Genomic DNA, 20,983 nt, shown 5'->3' with positions numbered 1-20,983 from the left:
CAGTGGGAGACCTTGGCTTCCCCAGTTCCCCACTCAACCCCTCCATAGGTCTATGGCATCATCTTGAGTTGCTGAACCCATCAAGGAGAGGGAGCTCATCCGTCCCTAGGTTCGAGTGTAAGGTTGTAGTTGGTTGTTTAGAAGACAAGAATGTTCAAATGTGTGATTAGTCCGAAGAAATTCTGCATTTTTGTGTATTAATTGAGTTTGGAGGCTTTTGGATGAAGACTTTTCTGAATGTCACCATGAGAAAGGCAGAAGAGCAATCACCTTCATAGTGGTTGCAGACAGCTCTCTTCTTTGACCTCCCTTGTCAACCTGGGCTTGAAAGCTCAGCAGACCCTGTTTGAACTAATCTCCTCTTTTCCTCTCTTTCAGCAGCTGGGAGCAGAGATGGACAAGATACTGGAAGCTGTGGTGATGTCCTCATACCCCAACAACGTGAAGCAAGGGCTTGTGAGGCGCGTCATTGAGGCAGCAAAGCAGCCCATGGACAGCGAGCAATGCTGGTCCATGCTGGAGCTGTCTACCAAGCTTTATCTCACAGGGGACACCAAGTATAAAAGAGAGATTGGGAAAGAGGTTTTGGAGGTCTATGGCCACTATCACCCAGAGGAATTTGAGGAGTTCTTCAACGTCCGCTTCCTGCTGAGTCTCCTTCAGGAAGGTTATGGACCTCTGGGGAAGAGAAGCCATTATGTACTTGATTATATCCAATTAGGACTGCAGTTTGTGCTGGACAGCCCATCAGCAAACAGCATCTTCAGCTTACTGAGGATCGAGGTGCTCCGGAAGGTCTGCGAGAGACCGAGCCCCAAGCAGTGTGCGAAGATCAGCAAACTTTTAACCCAGCATCCTCAGTGCATTCCCACTGGGAAACACCAGGTCTTGTTCTGTCAGCAGCTGATCCGGTGCATTGGGCAGTTCCAGTGTGTTTCCGAGGGGGAAGAAGCCATCATGGAGTTCTTGGAGCAGGTGAACAAAGTGAGTGGTCTGCTGCAGAGGATCTGGAGGGCTCAGACCTCAGCCATCCTGCCCTCTTTGAAGGAGCTCTTCACCATCATTTCTTCAACAGGTAATGGAAAGAAACAAAAAGAAAACTAAAAAAGGGATGGGAAAGTGAATGTTGGCTCTGATGAAGTTGAATTTCTTTAGTTTGATATCTTCCATGGGTCTCATCAGCTCTAGAAGTGCAGCCACAGCTGAAATGTAATGAACAAGCATCCCTTAAAGTTACCCAGGGCTTTAAGCTAGGAAAACAATTTGTTCCAAACCTCTGTGTAAAACAGTGGGGTTTTGGACAGAGGGCAATGAATAGTGAGTGAGCAATGGTGTAGGAACAACACAGAGAAGCTTGATGAGTGCACATCCATTGGCTGTACTGGGCTTCACCTAAAATGCCTCCCAGTACCTAAAGGGAGCCTACAGGAAACCTGGAGAGGAGCTTTGGTGAAGGGCCTGTAGGGACAGGACAAGGAGAATGGCTTTAACCTGCCCGAGGGGAGACTGAGATGAGCTCTTAGGCAGAAGCTCTTCCCTGCGAGGGTGCTGAGGCGCTGGCACAGGGTGCCCAGAGAAGCTGTGGCTGCCCCATCCGTGGCAGTGTTCAAGGCCAGGTTGGACACAGGGGCTTGGAGCAAGCTGCTCTAGTGGAAGGGGTCCCTGCCTGTGGCAGGGGTTGGAGCTGGATGAGCTTTAAGGTCCCTTCCAACCCAAACCAGTCTGGGATTCAATGACACCGCACAGCCTGTACACACGAGTTAACTGCATTGCAATATTTGCAGCACCATTTTGTGTCCTCAGCATTTTCCAGCATGAGCTGAGCTTAATGGAAAGCTCTTTATGTGCAGCTGGTGAGTGGCACTCAAAGGCTTTTAGAAATGTCACTCTCTTACGGCTGACTTGATAGGACCCCACAGCCTGATCCCTACTAGAAACCAGGGACAATGCTAAGGAGTCTAGGCACCAACCTAGAGATAGAAGCCCTACTATCTCTCTGGCTGATGATCATATCTTAAGGTGGGACAGAAGATATTTAACCAACTTCTGGGGCCTTTAGGTTACTGCAGAGGGTCTCAGAAGGTTTTTGGAGGTACCAGTGCCATGAAAGGCTGGACTCTGGCAGCAGATGAGCTCCTGCTGCAGCTATTGCTAAGCCCACGAGAAGGATTTTTCAGTGCCCTCTGTATGAAAACCTCTTCCTTTGGAAGGTGCTCCATGAGGCAAACCTGCAGTTACATCTCACTGCGACTATTTGCAGTACTTAGCATAAAGAGAGGAAATTTGGGACCCAAGATCTTGGGCCTCTGATTTCCTCCTCCCTTTGGGCTGTGTATGGCTTCATGTAACAGCCCATCTGCTATGACCCGGCCTCATGATGTGCTCCATTTATGTAGGCTTTTAGAAACAAGAAGTGACCTCATGTGCCTGGTTTTCCCGGTGACTAACATCTTCATTGCTGGCACTCATCCATGTCTTTGCAGAGGAGCAGGAAGCACCATCCAATGCCTTGGCCAGCGTGGTCCAGTTTGTCCCTCTGGAGCTTATGGATGGTGTTATAAGAAACCTAACCAACGATGACAGCATCACTGATGTGCAAATGATGACGGCCATTGGCAGGTAGGAGAGGCTGATTAGTGAGCATCATTCTCAGTTCAGAGAAAAACCTGCCCCAAAGCTGCACTTAGCTCTGTGTGGTTTTATTCCAACCAGGGTGGCTGCTGCTGTCTAGTGAGGAGTGTGTGGGCAAAAAGGGACCTTCTGGATCTTTACTTCCAGCTCTGATGGCCCAGAGAACTACAATAAAGACTGACTATTATTATTATTATTATTATTATTATTACTAATTTGTTTGACTTGGTTGGTTTTGTTGAGTGTTTTAAGAAATAAGTAGTGTTACAGGAAGAGGTGATGGGTTCAAACTGAAACAGGGGAAATTCAGGTTGGATATAAGGAAGAAGTTCTCTACTGTGAGGCTGGTGAGGCACTGGAATAGGTTGACTGGGGAAGTTATGAATGCTCCATCTCTGCCGGTGTTCAAGACCAGGTTGGACAGAGCCTTGGGTGACATGGTCTAGTGTGAGGTGTCCCTGCCCATGGCAGGGGGCTGGAACTGGATGATCTTAAGGTCCTCTCCAAGCCAAACCATTCTATGATTCCATGTTGACCTCTGTCTCGCTTCACAAAGACACCATCCTCAATCATCAGTCATATCTAAAAGTCTTGGAAAGGGAGGTGTGCCCAACTGTTTCAATAATCCCACCTTGACCTTTGTTGGGTGAATATGGTGCTGCTGGTCTGGATCTTAGTGATGTATGGTATTTATCCCAGCCCTCTGTGTAAGTAGAGTCAATGGAGACCTTATCAAGGCGTGATGAAGAGTAGTGGGTGCGATACTACCTGATAGGTTAGACCTGGTCTTTGCAGTGCCACTGCCCTCTTTGGCATCACTAGATTTTCCTTGTGTACTTGTGTCCAAGTCGTACAGCCCTTCTGTGCTCCAGTTCCTTGCTCCACACTCACTTAGGGGTATCTTTGATGATCTTAAGGGTCTTTTGCAACCTAAATGAATCTGTGATTCTATCTTCAACCCATGCTTTCCTTAGAGGTCTACATTTAAATAGGTGTTCACATACACTAACACATGCACTTAACCCAAGGGATCTGCTGGAACTTGATCTCACTGGAAACATGTCTTTTCCTTTTCTTATTATAGGATTTGTGTGTGTGTCTCCCCAGTAAGGTTACATGACAAAACCACACATTATTCCTAATGGGAACTTTACGTATGCAGAAAGGACTTGCTTCTCTTTGACTTGCTGGAGAAGGTCATGGTTTTCCCACAGTCCAGAGCAACCCAAGACAAAAGATGAAGTTATCAACCCAGTTCTTAACCCTCTTTCTCCCTCTTTTTCCCCTTCTGGCCACCTGCTGCTGTGAGCTCTAGGCAATAAATCCTCTACGAGCACCAGTGGCTAAATATAGAGGTTGCAAAATCAATTGCATCATTCCTTAAAGCAGTCTTTGTCACGCAGAGGGATGAGTAAATGATTGCTTAGAACTAGCCGAACATTAAGCAGAGCCTGCAAAATGTAATTAAGATCACTTAGGAGAAAGGCAGAAGGTTTGGCAGCGTGTTTATGGTAGATGGGTGCCCCAGAAAACAGCAGAACAATCATCAGCCTTTGGATGAGTGTGTGCTCCATGCCTAGAAAATCAAGGAAAAACATACAAGTTGAAAGGATCTTTCAGCTTAGGACCCAAATCTCTTCCTCCAAAGTTTGGGATTGGGAGTTACTAGCAGGGGAATAAACTGAACGTGGGGTTGAGCTTCTGATCGAGCGTTTGAAGAGCAAATAGAGGTAACAAAAAGCAAGGCTGGCACCTGCTGGTGTAGGTGAACGCCACAGTCTCTTTTAGAGAGTTTCGTATTATTGAGGGCTTTTTTGGAGGCATTTTGAGGAAGGTGTTATGGTAGGTCCGAGGTCGGATTTTATCCTGATGTTTTCAATCACTGGAGGGGAAGATAACCTCATGTTAGGAGTAGTCATAGTTTAGAACATTTGTCATGTGAAAAGGGAACAAAAGGTGCTCGACAGAAGAAATGGATCTGCAGTTTGAAGGGAGAGTTTCTGCAGCTCAGTTTGACAACAGGAACTCTAGGACTGTACGTGCAAGAGGGAGGAGAAGGGAAAAAGGCACATGAGTGGTACCGAGCATGCAAAAAGGGGAGGTTTTTACGCTCAAGTTCTCCCATTGACTAAATGTTTCTTGTATTCTGCTCCATCTGGTAAAACCTTCATGAAAACAAAGTTGCTTTGTGTGCTTCCAGTATCAACTAACTCGGTGCAGAAACGTGAGGTTTTGTCTTTTAATTACATGTAGTTTAGACGAGGCCTCAGTGCCATGGGTTAGTGGTGGCCTTGGCAGTGCCGGAGGATGGTTGGACCTGATGAGCTTAAGGGGCTTTTCCAACCTGGTTGGTTCTGTGCTTCTGTGATTTTAGAGTTTGTCTCTTTTTTAATAAACTCTATTAAAGTGCATCCATGACTTCAGAAGTACTCACTGATTTGTTCTAGTACTTGTCCTGGGGTTGTCTATGTTCAAAGAGCCCATGTTCCGATGAAGAAGGCATCTGCTATCACACACTAATGCAGACACTTGCTACCTCTGGAAATCAGGATCTGAGCTTTTACAGGTTTAGCCTACCAAACCAATGGCTCCTTTGGAAAATGAGGGCCCTGGCTTCCAAAGCATTTGTGGATCTTGCATCGTGCAAAGGGTAATGTGAATTTAAAGTGTAATTTCTTCCTTCTATAGCAGCTCAGGCAGCAGTAGGAAGGACTGCAACTTAGCCACTAGTGCTGGTAAATGATGGCTTAAAGAGGAAAAGGTTATTTTATGGCTTTGCAAAAAACAGACAGGATAAAAGGGACCTTTGGATCTCTGGATCCATCTCCCTGCTTTATAGGCATTGACATCATAGATCCTTTTAATGGATGTTCAACTACACCGCTCAAAGCAGGGAGGGCTTTTGCTCCCCCTGCTCTTCTTTTATAGCTGTTCCACCTTTGGATTGCTTTAATGGTTCGAATCTCTCCTCTAATAGCCAGCCTATATATATATTTCCGGCCATCTTATGCCTCATTTGATCTTACACCCACATAAATAGCTGAAATAACTCTTTTGCCTCCCTGGTGTTTATTCCTTCGATGTATGCAGGCAGAGCAGTCCCTTCCCATCTCTGCTTTCCTGTGGCTGTGCTAACCAAGCCAAGCTATTTTGAGCTTTCCTTACAGGAAATGTTCTTCATTTCCCTGAGCACCTTAACAGGCTTTTTCAGCACCTGCTCCCACTTCACTTCATTAGTGTTGGACATGGATGGTGATGTTTGCACATCATGTTCCGTGTGCCTTGGACATCAAGGTCTTGGACAACAGCATGGGAGGCTCTTGTTTTGCCGTAGAAAAGAAGTTTTACTTCTTGTCTTTTCCATGGCTGTTGTTGCACTGGGAACTCGTAGTCAGCTGGTATCTGGCTGATTGCCTTCAAGCAGAAGATTTACTGTCCTGTAGCATCCATTTCTTGTGCCTTGTCTTCAAGCAGATTTACTGTCATGTAACATCGATTTCTTGTGCCTTGCGTGTGTTTTGAATCATTACATTTTCTCCCACTTCTGCATTTCTAATGCTCAGGGTCTCCTTCGTGCTACCTTGATCCTCTTCTTGTTTTGATGATGCCTCCTATCTTTGCATCATCACCGATTTCACAGCCATGTTGTGTTTGTGCTAACATTAGGCCCTGAAGAATGTTGCTTGTGATCTCCTTTCAGAAAGTCAGTCAGATATGATCTACTTCTGTCCTTTGACTAGAAATTCATATATCCTTTTAAACCTGACTTTGGCACCTATGGTAACTCCCTGTGACATGGTATCCCTTCTTCCCACCTATGCTCTCATTGCCTGTTTTCATTATGGGAATTGTCTTCCTATTCTTCCCACATAAAACACCATACCAAAGTTAATAGAGTCATTAAACCTCACCAGAGTTGAGTTTTACATGATGGAAATCACCATCTCCTCTTGGCTGGAGTCCATGAGCTCTTCGTGTTTCATTTTCCTATCAGCTGTTGTTGCTCTTGTTTCCATTCTCAGATCTTTTACCTGCCTCCTCTGTCACCCTGATCAATTCATTTCTCTTGCTGAAAATGAAGGCAGAGGAGGTGTTTAGTGTGGAAGGCACATCTAGAGGCCATATCATACCTTTAATCACCATCACACCCTCCATAGATAGTGATTGCACGGCTTCCCTTATTCTCTTCTAATGCAAATGTCTGTGGAAGCTTTTCTGGCATTTGCTTAATTATCCAGCTTTGGTATTTCTCAACATCCCAATAAATTCTGCTCTTCAGGCTTTCTTTGCTCCCTAGCCTTTTGTTTTTCCAGGTCCTTGAAGACTTTACTTATTCCTACTCTTTGCCTTGTCGTGGTTACTTATCTGTGCTCCCTTCATATATTTTGCACAAGATACAGTCTAATAAGCAGAAGGGACTGATTGGGAAAAATAGGTGGACTGAGGTGAGAAACTGAGCGTCTGGGATATCTTCAAATCAAAGGTACTGAAATGGTTAGCAGAGTTCGACCCTTGGAAATCCCAAGCCTTAGTTACTTCCCATCTTTGTTGAACGTCAAATTTCGACAGAAACAATGTGTCATCACTTAGTCTGAGGTTATTTTCTTAGGAGTGACTTCTGCAAAGCATTTATAACTTGCAGAAAGATGACAACGTGTTGCTGGAGTGGCTATAGTTGAAATGTGTTAGCTGTGACATTCAGGAATATCTGGCTTTCATTAGAGTTACCAGTATTTACTGGGTTTTCATGTGCTTCTGGAAATTGGTGTTTCCCCACAGAGAATTAAAAGCTCTGAATCTGAGTGCTTTTTCCTTACCAGTAACAATGCAGAGGTTCATTGGACAGAGCCTTGGTGACATGGTTTAGTGGGAGGTGTCTCTGCCCATGGCAGGGGAGTTGGAGCTTGATGATCTTAAGGTCCTTTCCAACCCAAACTATTCTATGGTTCTATGATCATTTGTTTTCTAATGGTGACAATGCAGAGACCCTGATCAACACTTCACAGAGGTGGTATATAGAGTTTCAGTGTTAAAACTGGAACTCAAGTTGGCTGTAGTCAGTGGAAGAAATCCCCACTTGAACATGAGCCGGCTTCAGTGTGCGCTCACAGCCCAGAAAGCAACCGTATCCTGGGCTGCATCAAAAGGAGCGTGACCAGCAGGTCGAAGGAGGGGATCCTGCCCCTCTGCTCTGCTCTCGTGAGACCTCACCTGGAGCATTGTGTGCAGTTCTGGTGTCTTCAACATAAAAAGGACATGGAACTGTTGGAACAAGTCCAGAGGAGGCCACGAGGATGATCAGGGGCTGCAGCACCTCCCTTATGGAGACAGGCTGAGAAAGTTGGGGCTGTTCAGCCTGGAGAAGAGAAGCTGCGTGGAGACCTCAGAGCAGCTTCCAGTATCTGAAGGGGGCTTATAGGGGTGCTGGGGAGGGACTCTTCATTAGAGACTGTAGTGATAGGGCAAGGGGTAACGGGTTCAAACTGAAACAGGGGAAGTTTAGATTGGATATAAGGAGGAAATTCTTTCCTGTTAGGGTGGTGAGGCACTAGAAAGGGTTGCCCAGGGAGGTTGTGAATGCTCCATCCCTGGCAGTGTTCAAGACCAGGTTGGACGAGGCCTTGGGTGATATGATTTAGCGTAAGGTGTCCCTGCCCATGGCAGGGGGGTTGGAACTGGATGATCTTAAGGTCCTTTCCAACCCTAATTATTCTATGATTCTATGATTTTATGGACTTGGCTCTGATTCTCTGGTCCATGTGGTTCACCACAGCATGATGATGACAGTGGGGTAATTCCACTTCAGGCTCTGTTGTGCTTTGAATAACATGTGAAATGCCTTATTAAGAGCCTGTCTCTTACCCAGTTATCCCACTAGTCACGAATTTGGAGGAGGCTTATCTCAGAGTGGAGATTGGCTTCCACAATCTGTGCATTAAATTTACTTGAAGAGCTTGTATTTCATTTCAGGATGATCGACTGGGTGTCCTGGCCCCTGGGCAAGCACATAGACAAGTGGATCATCGCTCTGCTGAAGGGTTTGGCTGCAGTGAAAAAGTTCAGCATCTTGATTGAAGTTACTCTTTCTAAGATCGAAAAGGTCAGTGGGCTCTTTTAAACATGGATGTGACCAATAGACTTGTCCCTGAACCTCAGATATCTTCTTGCCTTTCAATTGAATGAGGACGAGATGTGACTTGAGATGTGCCTTGCAAATGCTGCTTTTCTGTGTATGGGGTGATGGGCTGATGCTGTTTTGCAGCTAAAACTTGTTCTCCAAAACAACCTGCAGTTCTTCAGGTCTTGGTGTGCATAGGTATTGAGATCTTAAAGGTTATGAAATGAAAGAAGCCAAGGATTTTCACGCCAACCAACCAGTTTCCTTCCCCAACTATGGAGCTTTTGTAACACCTGCCTTTGGGAATGTGACTTGCTCTCCATCAGCTGTGTCTGGTTGGCACAGGCAAAATACACACCAGTGAGCATATTAACTACACACAGATCAGTTTGAAAGCCTGTGCCCTGGCCTTAGTTTGTTTGCTAGTGCAGGTAAAGCCCCCACTGCCATTTCCATCACCTCTTTCTGCAATGAGTGCTTGGTGCTCTCTGAAAACTGTGTCATCAAGGGCTGAAATTGGTCACCACTTTAAAGCATTTTCCATGCTGTGATCCTGCTGTTCCCTCCTTTGTATGATGGGGATAACATCAGGCTGAGCCTCCAGTGGAAGTCACCGTTGAAATTATTAAGACTGTGATTATTAGTATTGGAACATGATCAATAACTGCAGTTGTCTTTGTGATCCCCCCGTGTGCACTGAGCAGTGGGAGAATAGCCAAGCATCTCTGGCTTTTCTTTATCTTTCCTTTTGTACTTTAATGCAGAGGAAAAGGACACAGCCCTTAAAATAACATGAGTTTTAAAACTCTTAGAAGTATGGTAGAGGGCATTGTCAACTTATGCCATTGTCTGTGAAGTAGGATAAATACCATTACTTAGCCTTTGAAAAACACCTTTGCTTTCTATCTGCCTGAAAGGTTAGTGGCAAAGATCCAAATACCACAATAAACCAGAAAGTACAGCATCCCTCTGTGCTTGCAAGGCCTCATCCATCAGGAGGTGTCGAGGTGCAGTGGGGTTACAGAGGGGGTGAGGATAACCCACATGGTATTTTTAGGATGCTCTGGATAGGAGACGACTGGAGACCAGGCTGCAGACTGCTTGCTTCAACATCCAGCATTGAGCAGAAGCAGACCAGCAGCTGTGGGAGATGCCCAGTGCCTCTCTCCTGCTGGTCCCTTCTCCCATGTGTTGCGGTGCCATTCTACCGTCTCATTTGCTTCCTTTCTCCCCCACCAGGTCTTCTCCAAGTTGCTGTACCCCATCGTGAGGGAGGGGGCTTTGTCTGTCCTGCAGTACATGCTGCTGAGCTTCCAGCACTCCCACGAGGCATTTCACTTGGTAAGGCTGGGCTGCTCTTGGGTGAGGGCATTGCCCTGAGTGTAACTGTGATGTGGGGCAGCTGGGGTGGAGGGCAACCTGAGGTGCTGAGATACTGGGCGATATTTCCCTCATCTGCTTGATTTCAGTGACTGATGTAAACCCAACCCTGTCCATCCACTTGTAGCCTGTCCTGGGAGATGCAGGTAGCCTCTGGTAACCTCTCCTGCAGCCCAAACAGCTTTCAGAGCACCACAAAGCTGGTGAAGAGATGTGGAGGGAAGACCTGAGTCTAAAAGGAGTAGTTTGCCACAGACAGAGCAATCACCCTGTGTCAGAGAGTGAAGTGCAGGGAAGTAAGGCTTTGCTTTCTCCTCTGATAATTCCTTCCATTTCTCCTGAGCTTTACCAGCCTGATGGCTCATCTCCAGGGATAAATCGGTATAAAGCTGGCTGGGGCCTGGCTCTTCCAGATTTGAAATGTGTGCAGTGTGCGCACGCTCCACTTTTCATCTATGGTGCTCTACCAGCTGGAGGAGTGATCTCTAGGTCAAGTGCATCCCTTTGGTCCTCTCCCAGCTTCAAAACCCAACAGCCAAAGGCGCAGATGATGCAAATATATTGGACTGCCTGTCAAGCCACACTGCAGGTCCCATCAGCAGTGGCTGTAGTGCTCTTGCAATCATTTTATCCTGGTGTTTGCCAGCCTTGCAGGTCGAAGAGGAGGATCCCCTTTTTCCTGCCCTAGCTCTTAGACCACTTGCTTCTCCCAGTCACTCTCCTTTGTGCTGAGCCATTTGTACAGCCATGGGCTGAGCTTTTTATTAAAAGAAGCCCAGGTGAAACCCAGGAAATCCTAATGGTCTGCATTGCCCACCTTGGTCTGGGTCTGGGACAACCACAGACATGCATTTGTCTGGAGAAGGAAAGGGAAGGAGGTAGAGGGGTGACCTGGGACAGGAACGTGAGCAGGCTACACCGACCCAGGCTGGCTTATGTTGTAGTTTTCTATTAGCAGGTATAGAAGATACAGCCTCATATTTATCCCCACCCTTTCAGCTGAGGTGTGATAGATGTTGCCACTCAGGCTTTGGGATGTGCTAGGTGAAACCTTTGCATTGAGAGCAACTTGGAGGGCTCATGCAGTGGAAGACAGGGAGTATATTCTTAAACAGCCCTTGCTGTTTCCTAAGCAGATTCCTGACTGTCCATTGGACTCAGTGAGCCCCATGCCACCTGTGACTTCAAATTGTCACCAACACGTGTCACCCATTACCATTTCTTCAAGTGATGCATCATCTTTCAAAGCTTTGCTCAGCATCAGTGCAATAGGACTCGAGGACTGGATCAGAACACTTCCACTTCATGAATTCTCCACTGTTAAAAGCACAAAACTACTTTTAACAGCATTTTAGTCTTCTCTTTTCATTCCCATAGTGACATTTTATAGTCGATTTTGCTGTTGACACTAAAGCACTGCTCTGCTTCTCGCTGGTGTTGCCCCTGGAATGCTGTAAATAGACAGCAAGACTGAAAGCAAAGGCATGCTTGCAGTGATTGAACTGATAAAAGCAGCAATGGAAAACTACTCCTATTAATGTCTGATTGGATGCTTTTCCATTCAAGCCCTTCCATTTGGCTTTTCGCCTGAAGTTCACAGGACAAACAGATAAGGCTGGAATAAAGCAGGGCTGGCCAACGTTTTCAACCGCTGCTTTTTCATTCCTCAGCTGGAGACACTTTAAATGAGCCTGGATTCCTTGAGAAACCCTTTGGTTTCTATAAATAGGCTCATTCCAACGCCTTGTCTTCAGTTGGGCGTCCGGAGTTTGAAACACTCCAAAAGCTGTCAGTTGCTCTTGGCTTGAAGTTTCCATCTGCAGCCCAGCGAGCACAAATCCCCTCCCTTATGTATGAAAAACCAGGGAACAAACGTGTGGCACTTTGGGAGGGCTTTGGCAATGGTTCCCACTACAGCTTGGCAAAATATTGATGCAGAAAATGGGACTCGTTTGCTTTCCCAACAAAATTGGAAAGGAAGTAGTTAAAATCGCCAAGGTTTTGAGGAGAAAAAGGGAGAAAGGAGAGAGGAAGATGAAGGAAGAGAGGACCAAGAAGTGGTTGGATTTGGGATCCTGAGCCTTCATTCCAGGATAGTTCTGGGGTAAAAATAACCTCATATAAACATGACAAAGGTTGCGTAAGCGCCCAGGGTCACTCTAGCTCTTGGGCAGGGTTGGAAATGGGTTATTCACTGTGGGTGCAGCAGAGGGTGCCCGTGAACAATGCATGGTCTGCGTTTGTCTGCGTGTTCGTTTCCAGATGAAAGCGTGATAACGAACGTGCTGTTTATGCGCCTGTCGCCACCCATCCGACCACGGCGATCCCAGTTTGGTTTATACAGTGTAAAATGCTAGTACAGCACAACAGAAAATGCTTTTTGCAGGCTGATTTGTCTGTCTTGTAGGTCTGAATCCCTGCACTTGGCAGTTGGTGTATAATTCTCCTCTCCACTGTAGGTGTGTGATTTATAGACTCATGGAATCAAATAGGTTGGAAAAGCCCTTTAAGCTCATCCAGTCCAACCATTCCCCAGCACTGCCATGGCCACCACTGCCCCATGGCACTGAGGCCTCGTCTCCATGGGGTGTGAACACTTGCAGGGACGGTGACTGCAGCCCTGCCCTGGGCAGCCTGTTCCAATGCCTGAGCACCCTCTGGGGCAGGAATTGTTCCTCAGCTCCATCTAAACCTGCCCTGGTGCAGCTTGAGGCCGTTTCCCCTTGTCCCATCCCTTGTTCCTTGGGAGCAGAGCCCAGCCCCTCCTGGCTCCATCCTCCTGTCAGGCACTTGTAGGCAGCGATCAGGACCCCCTTGAGCCTTCTCTTCTCCACACTGAACCCCTCCAGGCCCTGCACCAGCTCCATTGCCCTTCTCTGGCCCCGCTCCAGCACCTCAATATCTCTCTCGTAGTGAGGGGCCCAGAACTGAACACAGGATTTGATGTGCGGCCTCACCATGATCACCAAGATTTAGTGGACAATGATAATTGCAGCATGACAAAGCAGCAGCATGGACCTGCAGGTGCCATGCACCATGAAACCCTCCAAGGTCTATAGCATTTGCACTACTGAAGTCAACAGAAGAGTTGCTGTTGAGCTCACAGGGTGAAGGGCAAAGTCCAGAATGGCACTGCAGTCAACTCCTGTTGACTGTCCTTTCTTCCTGGAAGTGAATTCCGTTCCCCCACATATGTGATGAGTAATTTGGAGTCATTCCTGATGCAGTGAATTTCCCTTTTCCAGCTGCTCCCTCACATCCCCAGGCTGGTGGCCTCTCTGAAGAAGGAGGACTCCAATTCTGCCACCAGCTCCCTGGAGCAGCTGGCTGAGCTCATCCACTGCATGTTCTTCCGCTTCTCAGGATTTCCTGATCTCTATGAACCAGTCCTGGAAGCAGTTAAGGTAAGACATACACCTCACAGTCATTTTTCTGTTCTCCGTATGGAAATGGCACTCTAGTTTGCAGCCTGGTGCAGAGGGACTGTGCTACTGGTAGGGATGGCTTAACCTTAATGCCTCAAACTGTGGTAGGAGAAAGGGATCAACATCCTGAGCTTAAGCCCCATGTAGGCAAGTTGATGGAAGATGCTTCTGTTATGGTGGACCAGCAGAAGTTCTGATTGTGCCTGTGGGGTTTAGGTATGATTTCAATATTGAATGCCTCTAGAGGACTAATACTAGCAGTTTATACAGTGTAAAATACAACATAGCACACCAGACAACACTTCTTGTAGGCCAACTCGTCTGTCTTGTAGGTTTGAATCCGTGTACTTGCAGTGTTAGCAGCTAAACACTTGCATGGATGCATGTTCATGCAAAGAGCAGGGGAAATGAGTTCCGTGAGCGCCTCTAGCAGAAGAGTGTTGTGATTGCCCATTACTAACTCTTCACATGGAATGATTTGTAACACGGATCTCTCTTTCCAAGGCTCTTCCTGTTCCAAATGAAGACCGGATTAAACATCTCCTGGGACAGAATGCCTGGACCTCGCAGAAGAACGAGCTGGCCTGCTTCTACCCACGCCTGGCATCCAAATCAGAGACGGGAAAGATCGGGTTAATAAACTTGGGAAACACCTGCTACATGAACAGCATCATACAGTCTCTTTTCATGGCTTCAGAGTGAGTCTTTGCACCCTTGCTTCCACTCAAGACTTGCTCCAGGGGTTGCTGACCCCCTCGGTGTTCCACATCCCACTTTTCCATCCTATGGGCTGCATCTCCGCTTTTCCTTTGCAGCTTTCGGCATTCGGTGTTGAGTCTGACCGAGGGCAACTCCCAGCCTCTGATGACAAAGCTCCAGTGGCTCTTTGCGTTTTTGGAGCACAGTCAGGTAATTATTTCATGTTCTAGTTATTTGTTTGGACTGTCGGCTGCGGAAAGGCTCGTCTCCAAGTTGCTTCCTGTCGACTCCAACGGGCTGATAAGGAGCTGTGGATCTTGGTGGGTTCTTAGAACGGGACCGGTCTTGTTTATAGGAGGGAGGCTAATTTTGGGGGTGGAGAAGGCGAGCTCCCATCACCCATGCAAGTGAGCTGTGTTCACACCCGGCTCCCTGTCTTCAGTCTTCCTGGGTTGGGCTGATGTAATAAGTAATAGCTTTGACAATCAAGCCCTTCTGGCAATAGCTTACACATGTGGCCAGCTGAAAAGCCTGTTGGTATAAAGCAGAGGGTTTTGTTTCTTGCTATGCAGCAGGGAAAAGACTGGAGCAGCTCATTTGTCCTCTTGCTTCACAGCAAAGCAGAAATCATGGGTGAAAATTGCCTTCAAAGGCGCTTTGTTAAAAGAATAGTAATAAAAATCCCCTTTAGGTTCCTGATGCTTTGAATGGTCTATATATGATGGAAAATCAAATACAAATAACACCCTTAAACAAATGAATTATGAATGCTTTCTGGACAAACATTATATTTAACATGAGTGACTCCTGGGGATACAGCTAACTCGTACCTAGCTCATCTCTTAAAAAGCCTCTCTTTGTGTTGCTAGAAATACATGATTTTGAAAGCCCAGTGATTTTTCCCTTGCTGTGAACCTGGTCTTTGTTTTCCAAGCCTTGGCTGCCAGAGCTGGCTCGTTGCATTGTGGTCTCACAACAGATACCTTTTGGGGTTAAAGTATAGGCAACCTGTTAAATTTAACATTTAGTCATGGAAGAGTCTAGGTTTCGATGGCAGGTTGGGGTGTGTGTGACCTGTGATGAGCAAATACAGAAGCAAATGCAATTTACTTGTTGTGTAGTTTATGGGTAATAACTTCCTGCTCATTTCCTAAGGGCCTTCTTAGTTATTTTTCTTCTTCAGGCTGTTCTTAAAGCCGCTTCTTTGCCAAAGATGTGTCTTTTTCCATGTTAATGAGACAGCTGCTTCCTAATGGCAGTGATTACATTAACTGGAGATGCAGATTACCTGCCTGCAGTGATTGGGATGACAGGTGGAAGTTTAGTGGATTTTTTTGCTTTGGTTTTGTTTCTTTTTATTATGAGAGGATTTGGTGAGAGAGATCCTGCTCGAATTAAATGGAGCATCAAATTCAATTCAGGCTGAGTTAAGTAGAAATCTCTGGGTCAGGCCAATAAACCATTTAAAATGGAAGGAAGAAATAAACATGTGGATAGTTTATGGAGTATATGTAAAATAATAGCTGAAATGAATCCTGGCTTGCAGCAAAACATGAAAGTCTTCCTGCGCACTGAGATTAAGCTTTGTAGGAATAAAAAGGGAGACCTTATAGGCACACAAATGCACCCTGCTCCCACTGAAGTAGCCAGGAAGACCCTCCTCTCCCCTATCCATCCTCCTGTGTGAACAGAATCATAGGATTATTTGGGTTGGAAAGGACCTTAAGATCATCCAGTTCCATCCTCCTGCCATAGGCAGGGACACCTCACACTAGACCATGTCACCCAAGGCTCTCGAACACTGCCTTGTCAACTGGCCTTGAACACTGCCAGGGATGGAGCATTCACCACTTCTCTGGGCACCCTGTGCCAGCACCTCAGCACGCTCACAGTAAAGAACTTCTGCCTTATATCCAATCTAAACTTCCCCTTCCAGTTTGATCCCATCACCCTTTGTCCTGTCGCTACAGTCCCTGATGGAGGGTCCCCAAGATTAAATGCATTTCTTCTTCTGTCTCGCTGCCAGCGACCTGCCATCTCACCTGAGAGTTTCCTCTCTGCCTCCTGGCCCCCCTGGTTCACCCCTGGCGCTCAGCAGGACTGCTCAGAGTATCTCAAGTACCTGCTGGACCGGTACGTGGCCATCACCATCAGTCTGGAGTCTGCTGACAGTGATATCCCTAGACCAGACATAATGTTTAATGCTGACCCATGTCAGGTAGCTGAGACCTGGAGGAGGTGGGAGAGTAGAGGCTTGGGGTGACAGATTGTGAGAGCTGTCCAGGGCTGGCTTAGGGATAAGGTCAGAACTGGTTTGGGTTGAAGGGACCTTAAAACTCATCCAGTTCCAGCCCCTGCCACGGGCAGGGACACCTTCCACTAGAGCAGCTTGCTCCAAGCCCCTGTGTCCAACCTGGCCTTGAACACTGCCAGGGATGGGGCAGCCACAGCTTCTCTGGGCACCCTGTGCCAGTGCCTCAGCACCCTCACAGGGAAGAGCTTCTGCCTAATGAGTTGTACCAAGTTTGGATTTGCATGACAAGCCACTCAGCCTCCTCTGTAAAATGTTCATTCCTGCCTTTCTCTTACCTAGAAATCCCCAGTTTCTGATGCCCCATTGATATCTCTACAAGTAGGGGACAATGGCACACAGGGACCTCAGGTTCCTAAATCCTGCTCAACTCCTCCCCACCTTCCTTCCATAGTACCAGACCCCTGGGCATGCGCAGGTTAACCCACATTAACCCCTTGGAGAGAAGAACAGAACCCCTACTTAAAGACTACCTCTTGATGTTGTATTGGTGCATGATGCAGCCTTTTTTCCCCCCATCCAAAGGTTACATGAAGAAGAAAAGACTGGGAAAAGGATCTACCAGAAACTCAAGGAATCCAGCTTAATGTCTCAGGCAGTGGAGCGTCATTACTTAAACAAGACACTGATTGAGAAGATGTTTGGGGGTAAAATGATGACAAAGATCCGCTGCTTGAAGTGTCTGAATGTCTCCTCCCGGGAAGAAGCCTTCACAGACCTGTCCTTGGCTTTCCCCCCATCGGACAGGCACATCCGTAGGAGCACATCTGTTTTACCTGTGGAAGAAATTGGCCCACAGCTTATTGAGCCTCCTGAAAACCCAAGCCAGCTTACAGGGTCTCCCTGGATCCAGAGGAAGGCCCCTATGGCCCGAGAACCTGCAGCTCCACCAATGCCAGTGGAAACATTGGGTTTCCAGGAGCCGGGAGAAGTGACAAACCCCTTAAGTGGCAATGCCATTGGCTTGGATGCAGCCAAAGACCCAATCTCATCCAAAGACTCTAGATCCGTCCCAGATTTAATCAACTATTTTCTATCCCCGGAGAGGCTGACAGCAGAGAACAAATACCACTGTGAGAAATGCGCATCCCTGCAGGATGCTGAGAAGGTGGCAGAGCTGACGGAGGGTCCACACTACCTCATCCTCACGCTGCTGCGGTTCTCCTTTGACCCACGGACTATGAAGAGGAAGAAGATCCTGGACAACGTCTCCATCCCCGTGGTACTCAAGCTTCCCATCCTTGTCACCCCAGAGGAATCCAAGGAGGTTTGCTGGCATGGGAAAGACAGGGCTGCCCCAGGAAGTGGCTTCATGTCTGTTGTGTATGACCTCTGCAGTGTGGTGGTGCATTCAGGCATCTCCTCTGAGAGTGGCCACTACTATTGCTACTCCAGGGAGTGCACTGACACCGTCCCCCATGGGCAGCCCCGGGATGGGGCACCAAAACCAGCCTTTGACAAGCAGCTGGACTTTGAAATCCAGTGGTACCTCTTCAATGACACCAGAGTTTCCTTCTCCTCCTTTGAATCCGTCAGCAACGTCACCTCTTTCTTCCCCAAGGACACTGCCTATGTCCTGTTCTACAGGCAGCGCCCGGGCAGGCAGAGCTGCCTGCTGCATGAGGCTCTGGCCGAGGCGGGCCACCTGCATGGAGAACCTTCCCTCCATAAGGACTTGATGGAAGCCATTTCCAAAGATAACATCCTCTACTTGCAGGTAACTCCCTCTGCTGTGCACAGCAGGGTGCAATCCTGCAGCTTCCCGGCTCACGGGCTGCATTCCCACCCATCCGGGTTGTGTCCTGTGGGTAAATCTACACATGCGGACACCCATCCACTTCCTGAAGTCAAATCCCTTTCCTTTTTAGCACCCAGGTATAAACAGGTAGTAGTTTCCTGATGAAACTGGGTGTCAAGGTTGGTGCAAGGCACCTCTTGGTTGTGCGTGGGGTTGACTTGCTGTTGCCTGCCCCAAGCAGCGCTCCTGAGAAAGATGGATAGGCTGGGAATACAGACTAGAACAGATTCCATTCAACTGGTGGAGTTCAATGCTTTCCAAACAGCAGTGTCCCATAGGACATGAGCAGCACCCGGGAGAGAGTCCCTCCTCTCCCAGCGGTGACATGGAAGGGCTGGTTTTGATCATTGGAGAGGCCCAGTGCTTTGCTGCTCTAGAGTTTAGCACATGGCCTTCTCACCCCAGTTTAATTTGGAGGAGGGCAACCCAACACTCCCATCTCCTTGGGGAGGGTGGGAGCATCCCCCTACCTGGGTCATTTATCCACAGAAATCCTTATGTTATTTCTCCCTCTTTCTTCTCCCAGGAGCAGGAAAAAGAAGCCAGGAACAGAGCCGCCTACATTTCTGCCTTGCCAAAATCCCCACTGTGGTGGAGAGACTTTGACAGGGATAAGGATGATGACAACTCCTCGGGGGGCTGCAGCCCTGCGGCGGGGGGTGGTGGATCCGGCTCCTTTCATGGCCTCGTCTTCTAGCCAATGGGTTAAACCAGATAATCGATGTCCATGGGGACAACCTGAAGCCAGAGGTTCCTCTTCCTCGCCTTGATGACAGTGAGCATCTTGGAGGAAGATTTAGAGAACATTTAAATGGAAAAGGACTCAGGGGTTGATTTGGAGGCGCCCGGAGGTTCCCACTGCTTCCTATGCACTTGGTCTTCACGCCTTAATGTAACTAAGCTAATGCAGAGATGAGCAGCTGCTGACAGCTCGGAGAAGTGCCCTTTTGCTTCAGCATAGCCGTGTCTTGCCCGCTGTGAGCCATGCCACCAGCCTGGGGAGAGGATGGGGACAGGGATGAAGATGGACCCAGTGGGGCAGGGATGGAGATCTCTCAGTGCACATCCCATCTACAGCTGTGAGTTGGTTTGGGGGAGACCTCTTGTTGTTTGTCAGTTGTTTTAATGTGGGTTTGAGAACTTGACATACCTCTAAAGGTAGAAAAAGGCTAAAAAAAAACACCAAGCAGCCAACATGGCAATGCTGATCTTGTGGGGTGGTGAGCTTGTAAACCTGTTTGGTCACAGTGAGCAGTGGCAGGTCAACCCAGAAGAGGTTGAGGAGTACAAATCCCTCCAGCCAAGAGAGACTGATGTGGTTTGGTTGGCTTTCTAGGTCTCCAGCAAAGGCCAGTTGTGTTACTGGTGACCTCTGGATGCTGTTAGTGATGCTGTTGGTGTATGCAAAAGGCCCAGATGCACAGCTCTTCTTCCAGATGTGTCTTTAAGACTCAGCCTCTTCCTGCTGCTGTCATCTCACGGCTTTCTGGGCTGGATCTGCCCTTTAAAACTTGGGCTTCCCACTGGAATACCTGGAACTGAGCAGCAAATGACAGCCACCCTAAACCCACTAACCCAAAAATGCTGATTTAGAAGGAGAGAGGCCCAACCAGATATATTCTATCAACCCAGTATAAATACAAACTACATAAACCAATCTGATATATAAATCAGCAACAGGACAGGGGTGATTTTGGTGGCATGTGACCAACCCAAGCCTTGGGCCATGTGGCTATAGGACCACAGCTCCCTCCCATGTCCCTCGCCAGCCGTTGTCCCTGCCTGCTCCTCCCTTGCGCCAGTAGTAGAGATTTCTCTAGCTCAAGTGGCAGAAACTTGTGCCTTAGGTCCTGTGTGCAGGGCCTAATCCTGACCATGGCGTATTGGGGTGGGAATATTGTATTGCCATGGAGGAAAAGGTGAAGCACAGAGGTTGTTACAGATAAGGTGAACAGAAAGTCTGCTAGAGAGGACACTTGGGATCAGATCTCTGGCGTGTACGATCGTATTCTTTTATTGCCTTTCCTATATACAAATAAAGGAAATGAATGAATTCAACGGAGAGCCTCAGTGTCTTATTGCAATACTCATAGCTATGGGTTCGATGGGTCAAAAAAGAGATGGGAGATGGGCATTCAACTTCACATACATGGGACAACACTGCAGAGTGGTGCCTTGGAAGACGGGAGCAGGCAGTGGTGGGATGGGGACCTGCAGCCCTGAATGCAGATCACAGTCCTATTAGTGGGGGTTTGTAGTTGAGCAGTGGAGCGTGTTTGTTGTATTTAAGTCCATTATACTTAAAGTGACGCTAAAAGGAAATAAATATGGACCCAAAGCTGAAGTTATACAGAAAGAACAGTGTTCCCTGGTATTATTAATAGACCTTTATGAACCTCCTCTCCCAAGAGGTTGCTGAAAGCTTTCATGTTGCTGTCATTCCAGCTCTTTGCTTTGTGCTGGAGAATCACCTTAGAGGCATTTTCAGGGCCATGTGCTGAATGTGCTTTTGCAGGAGACTGTCTTGATAAGATCCTAATCTAAACAATCAAAGCAGATAATCAACCCAAAAGACCTGTTCTTGTGCTTAGGTTTTATGGGTGATTTGTTGTCCTAAACTG

The 20,983-nt window shown here is 47.5% G+C and overlaps 1 protein-coding gene across 3 annotated transcripts in view; it reads left to right on the top strand.

Moving 5' to 3' along the window:
* Positions 1–20,420, top strand: part of USP35 (ubiquitin specific peptidase 35) — a 31,504-nt gene extending 11,084 nt beyond the window's left edge. For 2 of the 3 annotated variants that reach the window (XM_061458072.1, XM_061458073.1), the window contains exons 2-11: positions 382–1,075; positions 2,484–2,619; positions 8,602–8,731; positions 9,989–10,090; positions 13,375–13,533; positions 14,059–14,252; positions 14,370–14,463; positions 16,280–16,386; positions 17,090–18,281; positions 18,889–20,420. In XM_061458072.1, the coding sequence (XP_061314056.1) occupies positions 394–1,075; positions 2,484–2,619; positions 8,602–8,731; positions 9,989–10,090; positions 13,375–13,533; positions 14,059–14,252; positions 14,370–14,463; positions 16,280–16,386; positions 17,090–18,281; positions 18,889–19,059 (2,967 nt within the window). In that variant the 5' untranslated portion in view covers positions 382–393 and the 3' untranslated portion in view covers positions 19,060–20,420. Of the gene's footprint in view, positions 1–378; positions 1,076–2,483; positions 2,620–8,601; positions 8,732–9,988; positions 10,091–13,374; positions 13,534–14,058; positions 14,253–14,369; positions 14,464–16,279; positions 16,387–17,089; positions 18,282–18,888 lie in introns of all 3 variants that reach the window. The other variant, XM_061458071.1, reaches the window with a different exon arrangement.
* The last annotated feature ends 563 nt before the right edge of the window (positions 20,421–20,983 follow it).

The sequence above is a fragment of the Pezoporus flaviventris genome, unplaced genomic scaffold, assembly GCF_033815535.1.
Source record: "Pezoporus flaviventris isolate CSIRO_AGI_PZ_B2104156 unplaced genomic scaffold, CSIRO_AGI_Pfla_v1 ptg000025l, whole genome shotgun sequence".
Taxonomy (NCBI): Eukaryota; Metazoa; Chordata; class Aves; order Psittaciformes; family Psittacidae; genus Pezoporus; species Pezoporus flaviventris.
The sequence above is the reverse complement of the archived record's forward strand: the minus strand, read 5'-3'. Positions and strand labels throughout refer to the sequence as shown.